Source organism: Symphalangus syndactylus, chromosome 22 (assembly GCF_028878055.3).
Source record: "Symphalangus syndactylus isolate Jambi chromosome 22, NHGRI_mSymSyn1-v2.1_pri, whole genome shotgun sequence".
Classification (NCBI taxonomy): domain Eukaryota; kingdom Metazoa; phylum Chordata; class Mammalia; order Primates; family Hylobatidae; genus Symphalangus; species Symphalangus syndactylus.
In genome coordinates, this window is record NC_072444.2 from 25,838,109 (window position 1) to 25,853,099 (window position 14,991).

At 44.2% G+C, this 14,991-nt stretch overlaps 1 protein-coding gene across 4 annotated transcripts; it reads right to left on the reverse strand.

The window, feature by feature from the left end:
* Positions 1–903: 903 nt before the first annotated feature.
* On the reverse strand, positions 904–14,986 carry TARDBP (TAR DNA binding protein). 4 transcript variants are annotated; one of them, XR_010118952.1, is made up of 8 exons: positions 14,562–14,921; positions 13,350–13,599; positions 10,302–10,465; positions 7,836–7,976; positions 6,090–6,260; positions 3,071–4,276; positions 2,065–2,336; positions 904–1,285 (listed from the first exon to the last, which is right to left on the reverse strand). XR_010118952.1 is itself a non-coding variant. In XM_055262416.2 (6 exons), exons 2-6 carry the CDS (start codon positions 13,585–13,587, stop codon positions 3,746–3,748), a joined length of 1,245 nt encoding a protein of 414 aa, XP_055118391.1. In that variant the 5' UTR covers positions 13,588–13,599; positions 14,562–14,986; the 3' UTR covers positions 2,357–3,745. The 4 variants fall into 4 exon arrangements, 1 of the variants encoding a protein (XP_055118391.1); XR_010118951.1 differs by having other exon boundaries at positions 904–2,336; XR_010118953.1 differs by lacking the exon at positions 2,065–2,336 and having other exon boundaries at positions 14,562–14,905.
* Positions 14,987–14,991: the final 5 nt, after the last annotated feature.

The following is a 14,991-nucleotide window of genomic DNA, read 5'->3' on the forward strand; positions in this document are numbered from 1 at the left end:
TACTTCAGCCCAGGTATTGACTAAAATTTCCATGTTAAAAACCAATACCACAAAATGGTGGGATATAATTATTCACTTATCAAATTGTCAGACAAAAGGAACGTACTATTTCACATTGTTAAAGACAACATAAACTTACCAAAGGACTATTTGGCAATACATTTTAAGCAAGACCAAGCATGTTCAGGGAGGGTGGCAGGCCATAGATTGGCAATACATTTCAAAAGTCCTTAAAAAGCATGCATAATCTTTGACCTAGCAATTCCAATGCTAAGAATTTATTTTAGCAGTAAGGATATTCCTAGCAATTGGAAATAACCTGAATAATATTCAAATTCAGAAGACTGAATCAAAACGTGGCATTTCCACAAGATGAAAAATGGCATTAGAAATAAGTGGTGACATTATAGATAAATCTGTGTTTTTCCTCTTTACAATGAACATGAAATACTTGGGCACAGTGATGCCTAACAAAAGCACAGATCACACAGTAGTTGAGTCAAGTACAGACGCTAATACACACTCAGGGGCTACTTTGCTCGTACTCAACAACAACAAAATCATTCTTACTATTACACATTCTCTATTGGATTACGGAGTAGTTAACTTCCTACTTTTTCCTACTAAGGACACAACTTAAGTGCTGATTTAAACTTAAAAATCTCATTTGATTTTAGCTGGCTATTCCCTCCTAAAAGGTTTTAATAGCTAACATTCAAGTTTTTCAGTCTAACTAAAAGTTACCATTCCATGTAAAAGCTTACTGTGAGTCTTGGCTTCATTTCTCTTGTGCATATAAAGTACAACTTCTTGAGACTCAATTTTTAAAGGTAACTTTCCAGCATCTGTATATCACATATAAAAAGAAATCGTGTTTTTCCAGTAAGACTCCAGACACTAAACTGTGGTGTCAAAAAAAAATTTTATTTAACTGGTTCAAAAAATTTTTTAGAATGAATGCATTTAGATGACCAAATAGATTTTTAAAAACAAATCTTTGCCAAATAGTTTAAGTACTTTTAAACTTCAAAATCTTTTTAGGGTAAAATAAATACCCGTATCTATGCAGTACCATAAACATGTTAATAAAAGGCTACTCAACATTGAAAGCCTTCTATGACCAGTAACTGAAATTTACACAAGTGTAAAGAAGGGATTAAACCATGCCGTTGACAAGTTAACTTACCCCTGGGCTCCTTGAAGGCTTGTCAGTTTAGTCTTTGGAGGTCCCCGAGTACCATTTTAAGTGTTACCATGTTACTGCTGCTGAGTAATAGTGCAAGTGCTAAAATGCAAAATTCAGATGGTACAGGGTTTGGAAATCATGCAGATTTAGATGCAGAAAAAAAAAAATTTAAACAACTCAAGATCCCTTTACAGAGGAAACTGAATAATGAAACAATGTGGCGATTACAAGTCTAAAGGATGACTTCATTTATAAATGTTTAAAACATGTAACTTGCAAAATGACAAACCTATTTATCATAATCTAATTAGGTAAGGGCATTAGGTAAACTACCAACACAAATGTCACATTCTTCCAACTAGAAAATGAGCTCAACTCTCACAGAATTAGTTACAAAAAAGTACAACAGAGAATCAATGTTATTGCTTTTACATACTTAACAATGCATTGTGAGAGTCTGAGTTTTGTAAGCGATTTTATTCAACTTTATTCAAAATGTTACCACATTCCCCCACCTCCTGGAGGAGAAAGCCCATTCCACTTAACACTTCCAGACAGACAACCCACCCTAATTCTTAAAGCTATCAGGCCTCTTAATGGATTTCAGGCACAAGATAATTTGTGGTTTCTTCTACTTTATCCCTACTGCAATTAATTCCACTTTTCAAATTCCAAACTAGGAAGGTGCTGATATTCCCTTTTCAATTGATATGCTTTGCTACAAAGCATTAGAAAATAATCAACATTTTTCCCACTCCCCCAGATAAGAATCTTTTTAGAAGGCATGACTTCCCAATGGAGATTTATACAGGCCATGTAAATAGAACATCACCCAAATGCACAGAGGCACTAAGAAAAAGCCGGAGGGTACTGCTTACCATTTTAGGTGCGGTCACCCAGACTTATTCAAAACTAGATTTCAAAAGAAAAAAAAAATTTTTCACTTTGGCCAATGCAAGAACAAATACCAATTAAGTCTGGGTATCAGGTGTCAATGCATGACAGGTGATGAATCCATTTGACTTGAGACAACTTTTCAAATAAGTTTATTTGAAGCAAAATAAACTATTGCCAAGAAACTTTATGAAAGTTCCATCTCAAAAGGGTCAAAAAAGGGGAATTAACTGCTATGAATTCTTTGCATTCAGGGCTGCAAAACAAAGACACATATTATTTAAATCAGTTTTATTTAAGAATTTCCAACAATGACAACTCTTATAAAAAGCATCCAAGCACAGGACACAGAACTGCAGCAAACAGCATTCTTATGGGTAGCTAACAGACATTAGAACTTCCACCCTTCTTTGAGACACCTGAGCTCACTGGTGAACTCTGCTTCAAGTCCTCCTGCAAAGCACACCACAAGCTCAGTCCATGTTCTCAGCCCATCAGCTTCAGTTCACATTGCCACACTTACATATCAGTAACAGAAGAGAACACACACCATACAGCATTCACAGCAGTTGACAAAGGGGTAGGGGGAGTACAAGTATCATTTCACTTAACACATTCAACTAATGTGGGTTATCTAAGAACAAAAACTCACTTAAAAGTCTTCCAACAGATGTGGATGTCCTTTGAATGCAAAAAACATTCGTACATTATTTGCTATCATTGCTCTCTGCACACTCTCTCACCAAAGCCACAGGATTGAGAGACACATCTCGCCAAGTTAAAAAATATCCATTATGCACCACCAAGTCTCTGCACGCGCTCTCTCCTTTTCTCGCTCATACTAGCCTTTCATGCCTCGGCACCACCATCAATCCCACACAAGGTTTCAAAAGTTCAGACAGCCTTCTGGTTCCATATCACAGCCTTGCGTTCATAGCGTTGATACGACTCCATGAAATAAAGAGTAGCGGATAAAAATGGAACACCCACCGTCAAAGACGCGGCCTGTGATGCGTGATGACGAATTCTTGAATGAGAAAGCATGTAGACAGAAGTATTCCTATGGCAGAATATTTACAGCACTACTTTCAATGAAGTGCTTCTTCCATAAACATTTGAAATGAGATGAACTGCAGAGATTAAATGAAGGCTTCATATTGTACTTTTGCATGAGGGGAGACAAGTGTTAAAAAACAAAACAAAAGAACCAAACACTGTGACACCATGATCTCCTAAAAGGAGATTTCTTAAGGAAAAAAATCCATATGGTGGGGTTCAAATTAAAACAAGGGGCAAAGAATGTAGTTCTAATCAATGGTTTCCGTTTTGAACATGCAAAGAATTCACTTGACAAGTCCAGGGATAAAATATTACAGGAGAAACCTTTTGATATCAATTGTAGTGTGTTGGTTTACCAATCAGGCAAACAGCAGTTCACTTTCAACCACTCAATATTTCAACCTTTCATGTAACAAAACTTATAAAATTCCTTTAGCTCTTCCTTTTTCTAAAGAAAAATGTCAAAAATACTGCTGAATATACTCCACACTGAACAAAACAATTTTGAAAATTCTTAGTACATATGTATTTTACAATATACTTACCATGAGTTTAGAAAAATTTGAATTCCCACCATTCTATACCAACCAACCACAACCCTACTGTCTACATTCCCCAGCCAGAAGACTTAGAATCCATGCTTGAGCCAAAGCCTCCATTAAAACCACTGCCCGACCCTGCATTTGATGCTGATCCCCAACCAATTGCTGCACCAGAATTAGAACCACTATAAGAGTTATTTCCAGAACCGAAGGCCTGGTTTGGCTCCCTCTGCATGTTGCCTTGGCTTTGGTTATTACCCGATGGGCCTGACTGGTTCTGCTGGCTGGCTAACATGCCCATCATACCCCAACTGCTCTGTAGTGCTGCCTGGGCGGCAGCCATCATGGCTGGATTAATGCTGAACGCACCAAAGTTCATCCCACCACCCATATTACTACCTTGATTGTTTCCCAAACCAGCTCCACCCCCTCTGCTATTACCAAATCCACCCTGATTCCCAAAGCCACCTGGATTACCACCAAATCTTCCACTTCTTTCTAACTGTCTATTGCTATTGTGCTTAGGTTCGGCATTGGATATATGAACGCTGATTCCTTTAATGATCAAGTCCTCTCCACAAAGAGACTGCGCAATCTATAAGAAATAAGGGATGTAAACAAAGAAGATTAAACCATTGATTCATACATTTAAAGTAGCAACAAAACTTAGATTACAAGCATTAATTTATCTAAAGCCAGAGGAAAAATAAGCAATGAATGCTCATTTCATTTAAACCCCCAATACAGCTTAGTTTTATTAACAGCAGCAGTAATATTTCAGTCGATTTTAAAAAGACATAGGCTGGGCATGGTGGCTCATGCCTCTAATCCTAGCACTTTGGGAGGCCAAGGTGGGAGGACTGTGTAAGGCCAAGAGTTCAAGACTGTCCTGGCAGCCTGGACAATACAGGGAGACCCCACTTCTATCAAAAAAAACACAAAAAAGCCACATTAGCTGGGCGTAGTGGCATGCATCTGTCCTAGCTACTTGGGAGGCTGACGCTGGAGGATCCTCCCCCTGGAGGCTGAGCCCAGGAGTTCTAGGGTGTAGTGAGCTATGATTACACCACTGTGTTCCACCAGCCTGGGCAACAGAGACCCTGTCTCAAAATACTAATAAAAAAAAAAAGGGCCGGGAGCAGGCGCAGTGGCTCACGCCTGTAATCCCAGCACTTTGGGAGGCTGAGGGGGGTGGATCACCTGAGGTCAGGAGTCCAAGACCAGCCAGACCAAAACAGTGAAACCCCGTCTCTACTAAAGATACAAAAAACTGGCCAGGCGTGGTGGCTCATGCCTGTAATCCCAGCACTTTGGGAGGCTGAGATGGGCGGGTCACCTGAGGTCAGGAGTTCAAGACCAGCCTGGCCAACATGGTGAAACCCTGTCTCTACTAAAAGTACAAAAAAATTAGCTGGACGTGGTGGCAGGCGCCTGTAATCCCAGCTACTCGGAAGCCTGAGGCAAGAGAATCGCTTGAACCCGTGAGGTGGAGGTTGCAGCAAGCCGAGATCGAGCCATTGCACTCCAGCCTGGGCAACAAGAGCGAAACTCCGTCTCAAAAAAAAAAAAAAGGTATATAACATTCCCAGGCTGGGCGCGGCGGCTCACGCTTGTAATGCCAGCACTTTGGGAGGCCGAGGGGGGCGGATCACGAGGTCAGGAGATAGAGACCACAGTGAAACCCCATCTCTACCAAAAATACAAAAAATTAGCCGGGCGTGGTGGCGGGCGCCTGTAGTCCCAGCTACTCGGAGAGGCTGAGGCAGGAGAATGGCATGAACCCGGGAGGTGGAGCTAGCAGTGAGCCGAGATTGAGCCACTGCACTCCAGCCTGGGCGACAGAGCGAGACTCCGTCTCAAAAAAAAAAAAAAAAAAAAAAATCCCAAATGCCACATACTGAAAATTATCTAAAGGTGTATTTACTTTTAGATTTCTTAAAAATGTTGTATTTGTGATATCAGATACAGGTATCACAAACATCTAGGCCCATACGCCCTACGTCTTACAAGGTCAGAAAACTTAGCTAAGAATAGCAATTAGCTGGATGGGCAATGTTCAAGAGAAATTACCTAATTACCTGGGACGTATTTTTTTTTTTGAGACAGAGTCTCGCTCTATCACTGGGCTGGAGTGCAGTGGTGTGATCTCAGTTCACTGCCACCTCTGCCTCCTGGGATCAAGCGATTCCCCTGCCTCAGGCTCCAGGGTAGCTGGGACCACAGGTGTGCATCACCACACCGAGCTAATTTTTTTTTGTATTTTAATAGAGACAGGGTTTCACCATGTTGGCCAGGATGGTCTTGATCCCCTGACCTCGTGATCCGCCTGCCTCTGCCTCCCAAAGTGCTGGGATTATAAGCATGAGCCATCACGCCCGGCCGGGACATATTGTTAAGGAGAAAAATACCTGATCATCTGCAAATGTAACAAAGGCAAAGGCCCTGAATGGCTTGGGGATGAAGACATCCATCACATCCCCGTACTGAGAGAAGAACTCCCGCAGCTCATCCTCAGTCATGTCCTCTGTACAGCGCCCCACAAACACTTTTCTGCTTCTCAAAGGCTCATCTTGGCTTTGCTGATCAAATCAAAAGGAAGAAAAAAACTCAGAAATATGTTATGAACAATGCAAAAAGCATTAAGGTAAGGGATATAACAAAATCATTCTGCCTTGGATAGCAGTGAATCATTAAAAAGTAGACATACCCTTAATTTTTTCCATCAGCATTTCTTTTTCTTGTAAGGCTTCAGTGAAGAGTAACGTTTTAAGTTACAAAAGTACACAGTCATGCATCACATAATGATGGACATATGTTCTGAGACATACATCATGAGCCATTACACAATTTCATCATCGTGGCCAGGTGTGGTGGCTGACACCTGTAACCCAGCACTTTGAGAGGCGGAGGTGGGTGGATGACCTGAGGTCAGGAGTTCAAACCAGCCTGGTCAACATGGTGAAACCCCACCTCTACTAATACAAAAATTAGCTGGGTGTGGTGGCAGGCGCCTGTAATCCCAGCATCTTGGGAGGCTGAGGTAGGAGAATCACTTGAACCCAGGAAGAGGAGTTGCAGTGAGCCAAGACTGCACCATTGCACTCTAGCCTGAGCAACAAGAGTTAAACACCATCTCAAAAAAAAAAAAAAAAAAAAGCCAGGCGGGGTGGCTCACACTCCCAGCACTTTGGGAGGCCGAGATGGGTGGATCATGAGGTCAGGAGATCAAGACAATCCTGGCTAACACGGTGAAACCCCATCTCTACTAAAAATACAAAAAATTAGTCAGGCATGTTGGCGGGCACCTGTAGTCCCAGCTACTTGGTAGGCTGAGGCATGAGAATGACGTGAACCCGGGAGGCAGAGCTTACAGTGAGCTGAGACTGCACCACTGCACTCCAGCCCAGACGACAGAGTGAGACTCTGTCTCCAAAAAAAAAAAAAAAAAGTCATTATGCAAACATCATATAAACCCAGATAGCATAGCCTACCCCACATCTAGGCTAGATGGTACAGCATATTGCTCCCAGGCCACAAACTTCCAAGTTACTGTACTCGACACTGTAGGCGACTGTAACATGATGGTAAGTATTTGTGTATCTAAACATAGAAAGGGTACAGTAAAAAACAGTGTTATAATCCTATGGGACCACTGCTGTACACATGGTCTGCTGCTGACTGATCAACTTTGCCATGTGATGCATGACTGTGTTTGGATTTGAGAAAATCAATAAATAAGCAATCTCTTGGCAAAGATGATGATGTTCCAAATAAGCAAATGTTATTTGTTTGCTTGGAAAAAGTTAGGTCTTTATAACAAGATTAATGTATGTATTCTGATTGTTTTTATGTTTTAACATATAACTATGTAAGAAACTATTAACTTGACAAATAACCTTTTCTCTTTTCCATCCATAGCAAAAAGAAAAAGAAGAACAAAATGAACAAAGGTTTAGTCTGGAGAAGTAATAAACTAAATATTTCAAACAAGCATAAAATATTCAGCATGCATTAAGGGCCAAAGATTTCAACAAGACAAAAGGATTTCACGAACACACCCTGCCGCTATCTTTTCTAAGTGTGTTTAACATTTTATCTTACAATCCTCTAAGGAAGTTTGTTGGCAAAAATTCCCAAAGCACAGACGCAAGTACCTTAGAATTAGGAAGTTTACAGTCACACCATCGTCCATCTATCATATGTCGCTGTGACATTACTTTCACCTGTGTTTCATATTCCGTAAAACGAACAAAGCCAAATCCCTTCGAATGACCAGTCTTAAGATCTTTCTTGACCTACAAAGGATGATTTAAGTTTACTCTAAAAGTGCACATACTCACACACTCCATTCCCAAATCATAGTTCCTTAAAAAACAATTTGAATGGTTTCAACTGGATGCAGTGGCTTAAAACTTAAACCAGGTTAGTCTTAAGAGTAAAAACAAGGAGGTTAATATTGAATCCATACTGTGTTAACAATAGAGCAAAACTCACTTATACGACAGAAATGTTTTTGAGTTTTTAAAAAAAGAGGGATGGGGCCAGGCGCGGTGGCTCACACCTGTATTCCCACCGCTTTGGGATGCTGAGGAGGGTGGATCACTTGAGCACAGGAGTTCAGGACCAGCCTGGGCAACAGAGCAAAACCCTGTCACTACAAAAAATACAAAAATTGGCCGGGCACGGTGGCTCACGCTTGTAATCCCAGCACTTTGGGAGGCCGAGGCGGGCGGATCACGAGGTCAGGAGATCGAGACCACGGTGAAACCCCGTCTCTACTAAAAAATACAAAAAATTAGCCGGGCATGGTGGCGGGCGCCTGTAGTCCCAGCTACTTGGAGAGGCTGAGTCAGGAGAATGGCGTGAACCCGGGAGGCGGAGCTTGCAGTGAGCCGAGATTGTGCCACTGCACTCCAGCCTGGGCGACAGAGCGAGACTCCGTCTCAAAAAAAAAAAAAAAAAAAAAAAAAATACAAAAATTGGCCAGGCACGGTGGCTCACGCCGGTAATCCCAGCACTTTGGGAGGCCGAGGCGGGTGGATCACGAGGTCAGGAGATTGAGATCATCCTGGCTAACACGGTGAAACCCCGTCTCTACTAAAAATATATATAAAAAAAAAATTAGCCAGGTATGGTGGCGGCTGCCTGTAGTCCCAGCTACTTGGGAGGCTGAGGTGGGAGAATGGCATGAACCCAGGAGGTGGAGGTTGCAGTGAGCTCAGATTGTGCCACTGCACTCCAGCCTGGGCAACAGAGCAAGCAGTCTTAAAAAAAAAAAAAAAAAATTATCCAGGTGTAGTGGCATGCGCCTGTAGTCCCAGCTACTTGGGAGGCTGAGGCACAAGAATAGCTTGAACCCAGGAGGTGGAGGTTGCAGCGAGCCTAGATTGCACCACTGCACTCTACAGCCTGACTGACAGAGCCAGACTCTGTCTCCAAAAAGAAAAGAAAAAAAGAGAGGCCAGGCATGGTGGCACACGCCTGTAATCCCAGCACTTTGGGAGGCAGAGGCGGGCGGATCATGAGGTCGGGAGATAGAGACCATCCTGGCTAACACAGTGAAACCCCATCTCTACTAAAAATACAAAAAATTAGCCAGGCATGGTGGCAGGCGCCTGTAGTCCCAGCTACTTGGGAGGCTGAGGCAGGAGAACGGTGTGAACCCGGGAAGCGGAGCTTGCAGTGAGCCAAGATCACACCACTGCACTCCAGCCTGGGTGACAGAGCAAGACTTCATCTCAAAATAAAAAAGAAAAAAGAGAAACTGAGTCTGGATATGTTTGCCAAGGTGGCCTTGAACTCCTGGCCTCAAGCAACCCTCCCACCTCAGCCTCCCAAAATGCTGGGATTACAGGCATGAGCCACCACAACAGGATTTTAACAGAATGTCTTAGAATGAATTCAAAGATAAACTAAATTTAATGTTTACAAATTTTAAATGAAATGGAAAAATCTCCCATTAGTGTAATATATAAAGAAAAGCTATTGTCACCTACTTCCCTTAAGCCTTCATGCAACAGTAGGATTTTACAATATCTAAGGCAATAATATAGGGTAAAAGAAACGTGTATAAATATAACAAATATTGGAAGTACCATCTGTGTAACAGAAAGGACAGTGCCATTAAAATAACAAGAATGTGGCCGGGCGCGGTGGCTCACACCTGTAATCCCAGCACTTTGGGAGGCTAAGGCGGGTGGATCACCTGAGGTCAGGAGTTCAAGAACAGCTTGGCCAACTGGTGAAACCCTGTCTCTACTAAAAATACAAAATTAGCCAGGCATGATGGCGTGCACCTGTAATCCCAGATACAGGAGGCTGAGACAGGAGAAACTGCTTAAACCCGGGAGGTGGAGGTTGCAGTGAGCCAAGATCGCGCCACTGCACTCCAGCCTGGGCAGCAAAGTGAGACTTGGTGTCCAAAAAAAAAAACAGTAACAAGATTGTGGCTGGGCATGGTGGCTCAGCACACTGGGGTCGAGGCAGGAGGACAGTATGAGCCCAGGAGTTCGACACCAGAACCTAGGCAACACAGTGATATCCCGTCTCTATTTATACCAATAAATAAATGCTAGATGCTCACTCACTGGTAAAGAAAAACTGATGCAATCGAAGTTTACCTGAACCATAAGAACTTCTCCAAAGGTACTAAAATACTCTTTCAGGTCCTGTTCAGTTGTTTTCCATGGGAGACCCAACACTATTAAATCGGATGTTTTCTGGACTGCTCTTTTCACTTTCACTGCTGATGAAGCATCTGTCTCATCCATTTTTCTTTTGTTATCTAAATAAAACGAGCAGAAACCTTTTAGAAATCTTCACTTAGCACTTCTTTGAAAACACTACCTCCTACATCTAGAAATGAGAGCAAAAAGAAGACTCTAAGAAAGAGTAAGACACTGAAAACTTGGCAAGAAGTGATGTTTGCTCTAGAGGACAGAATAAAGGCTTAAGTTTAGTGTCTGAAGTGCTTTTCTGGTGCAAATTCAGTGATTTCCAATTTTGTTTTTTATAGTATTTCCAGATTACAATCTCTCCCTCTCAAAAGGTTTAACAAAAATAATTCTACTTCACTTTGACTTTAAATGTCAGCAACTTGTATCTCCTGACGAAGATTTAACTTTTATCTTTCCTAAACATTCAACAACAAATACACAACTTTTGTAATAAAACAGAAAACCAGGCACAGTGGTGTGTATGCCTGTAAGTTCCAGCAACTCAGGAGGCTGAGGAGGAAGGATGACTTGAGTTCAGGAGTCTGAGGCTGTAGTGTGCCTATGAATAGCCACTGCAATACGTCTGGGCAACAGAGCAAGAGCCTCCATCTCTAATTTCAAAACAGAAAAAGAAACCAAAAGTTTGGCTAACTTAAAAAAACATAACCAGCTGGGCGCGGTGGCTCACACCTGTAATCCCAGCACTTTGGGAGTCTGAGGCAGGTGGATCACAAGGTCAGGAGTTCAAGACCAAACTGGCCAAGACGGTGAAACGCCATCTATACTAAAAATACAAAAAAAATTAGCCGGGCGTGGTGGCACTGTAGTCCCAGCTACTTGGGAGGCTGAGGCAGGGGAATCGCTTGAACCCAAGAGACGGAGGTTGCAGTGAGCCAAGATCGTGCCACTGCACTCCAGCCCGGGCGACAAGGGCGAGACTTCGTCTCAAATCAATCAATCAATCAATCAACCAACCAACCAAAATAAAAAATTAACTGGGCGTGGTGACAGGCACCTGTAATCCCAGCTACTCAGGAGGCCGAGGCAGAGAATTGCTTGAACCTGGGAGGCAGAGGTTGCAGTGAGCCAAGATCGTGCCACTGCACTCCAGCCTGGGCGACAGAGCGAGACTCCGTCTCAAAAAAACAAACAAACGAACAACAACAACAAAAAAACTCCCCTAAATAACCTTAACCTTAGGTTATTTAGAAGAGAAAGGGAGATAATTTTTTTTTTTTTGAGACGGAGTCTCATTCTGTCACCCAGGCTGGAGTGCAGTGGTGCGATCTCCCCTCACTGCAACCTCTGCCTCCCGGGTTGAAGTGATTCTCCTGCCTCAGCCTCCCGAGTAGCTGGGATTACAGGTGTGAGCCACCGTGTCCGGCCTGGGGAGATAAATTCAATGACTTTAAATTTTTTTTGAGACGGTGTCTTGCTCTGCTGTCCAGGCTGGAAAGCAGTGGCACGATCTCAGCTTACTGCAATCTCCACCTCCCGGTTCAAGCAATTCTCCTGCCTCAGCCTCCCAAGTAACTGAGACTACAAGCGCGAACCACCACGCCTGGCTAATTTTTGTATTTTTAGTAGAGACGGGGTTTCACCATGTTGGCCAAGCTGGTCCTGAACTTTGGACCTCAGGTGATCTGCTCGTCTCAGCCTCCCAAAGTGCCGGGATTACAGGTGTAAGCCATTGCACCCAGCCTGACATTTTAAATTTGAGTAAATATTAATCTACACACACTGGCTGAAGAAACAGCATACTAAAAACCCCGAGTTTACATTAATTTTTTTTTTTGAGACGAAGTCTTGCTCTGTCACCCAGGTTGGAGTGCAGTGGCGCGACCTCAGCTCACTGTAATCTCTGCCTCCCAGGTTGAAGCGATTCTCCTGCCTCAGCCTCCAGAGTAGCTGCGACTACAGGCGCCCGCCACCACGCCAAATTTTGTTTTCTTTTTTTTTTTTTTCTTTTTTTTTTGTTTTGAGACGGAGTTTCGCTCTTGTTGCCCAGGCTGGAGTGCAACAGCACAATCTCTGCTCACAGCAACCTCCGCCTCCCGGCTGAAGCAATTCTCCTGCCTCAGCCTCCTGAGTAGCTAGGATTACAGGCACCCACCACCACATCCAGCTATTTTGTGTTTTTGATAGAGATGGGGTTTCATCATGTTGGCCAGGCTGGTCTCAAACTCCTGATCTCAGGTGATCCACCTGCCTTGGCCTCCCAAAGTGCTGAGATTACAGGCGTGAGCCACCGTGTCTAGCCCTGAAGTTTTTCTAGACGTGTAAAAGAGGGTCTTGCATACTGACCAAATTTGATGGACTTTGTTGCAATACCAAGTTATAATAAAAGGAACACACACACAGATCAACTATTAACAGCACACTACTTCAAAATGCTGAAATTAGGTATTTCCTTGGCACACTTCTTAAATTTCATGCTTCCTTTTCTTAGATTTAGAACATCATTGATAAGAGGCAGAGAGAAGGATAAGACCAGAACCCCGAAATTGTAATTGGAGCTGCACTAACTCACGATTTGGCTACTCCAACTGTTTGTTCATTTAATGGAAAAAATGAACTCAGATTTGCTGAATGAATGACGTAAGACCAAAAGGACAATGATCAAATCCAAACACTGGAGCACTTCAGAAGAATCTATTTACAACAATGATTTAAGTGCAAAACATTCTTAGTAATTCCTTAAATTTATCATCAACTTGGCAAAGCTTATTCAGATATTTTTTAAATACATTGTTTTCTCTTTTAAAATGATCTACAATCCCCAGTTTCCATAAATTTAGACTCATGGTCTTCCAAACTTGTCTTAACAGTGAAGTTCAAGGAAATACTTAAGTTTCAGGAGACATTCTGCCACCAAGAGAGGCTAAGATCCACGGATGAGACACACACCTGAACACACCTCAGCACGATTACAAAAACCAAATGGTAACAAACCTTTCGGATAGTTGACAACATACACCAGATTTCCCCAGCCAGCATCTGGGGCATGCAGGATTCCTTCTACCAGCCGGACACCTCTCATACACTGAGACACTGGATTCCTGTAGCGAAGCCCACACGCCCCTGGAAACTGGGCTGTAACCGTGGACAGCAGCACCGTCCCATCGTCTTCCGATGGTATTTCAATGGGCTCATCGTTCTCATCTTCGGTTACCCGAATATATTCAGACATCTTTTACTTTTCCTAAAGGGAAGAGAGATATGAACAACATTCATGTCAGAGTAATTGTTTCCTTATAATGATAATACCCAAACCATGTTAGTGTCCTGACTTCCAGAAAAATTCTTGTCTGGATTCGTATATGCATTGGTTATCCCTGAAAAATGACGAGGTGAAGGTAAGGGTAGTGGATTTCCTATCGTGATGCCTCACCAGTTCATTCATTCAAAAAACTTTCCCTGAAGGCTTATGATGCGTCAGGTGCTGAAACTGTAACTGAGTCCAACGTGGCTTGCTGGTTACAAGCTGGGGTATGCAAGGGAACAATAAACAGTAGCTATTTTATGACAATCGGGTTAGTCGTTAAGTAATCCTGAAGGTAGGGGAGGAGCCTAACTGGTTGAGGCATGGGCGTGATGGGTCCAAGTCGATTTTCCTAAGCAAGCGATCCATCAGCTGAACCTGAAGACTGAATATGGGCAGTGAACTAGGTGTAAAGAACAGGAGAAAAGTTCCCCTCTGTTCCTCATTTTGGGGCTTCCGGGGGCTCTGCGAGCCCGAGCCACAAGGCCCGCAGCGACAGGTTCTGGCGGTGCCGTCCGTAGCCTCCCAGAAGCCCGCGCGTGCCAGCCGAGGGAGGAGTTTCTCGGCGCGGCCCGGGGTGGGGCGCAGGAGCACCAGGCCCAAGCTGGCAGTGACCCTCGAAGTACAAAGTACCGAAGGCTCCGGCACTGTCCGGGTCCGGGGCCAACCTCCGCCTCAGGCTGCGCGGCACCGCGGGCCCGGCTCCCCGTTTCGGCGCCACCGGCCTCCTTGTGCCAGGACCTAACGACGCTCCCGCGCGAGCCCGCTCGGGCAGGACTAGGCCCGGTATCACGGCTCACTTCCCGGGGCAGGGGCCGAAGCCGCTGGGTCCGCCTCGGGCCGCCCCAATGCGGGAGCCAAGGCACCTACGGCGTCCTCAGTGAGAAGGCTCTGCGACTCACCCGCTAGGCCGCTGCTGGGAAGCCAGACAGGAACACCGAGGCAACGACGAACACAAGCACAGCCCAGCCACCGCTTCGCTCCCACAAAATGGCGCTAGGGCCGCCTCCTCCCCCCGCCCACCGGCGTCCTCTCCCACCGGTTGCCTGTCCAGAGGTGGGAGGCGCCGAGGAGAGCCACGATGACCCTCTCCCCAGGGACTCGGGCTGCCTCCTGGAAATTCGAGCCTACAGATAAGCTCTGAAAGCTAAAATAAAACCAGGACATAGGCCTGAAAAGCTGAAGATTGAAAAAAGTGTGGCTGTATAGGAGCTGACCTTCCCCCACGTAACGTAGCAGATGGTTTCGGCCGACCAACCGCCGGCCCAGGTCTCGGTCGGAGCTCGCGCATTTTCAAAGCGCGCGAGAGTAGCGCAGAGTCTCGGCCAGCGA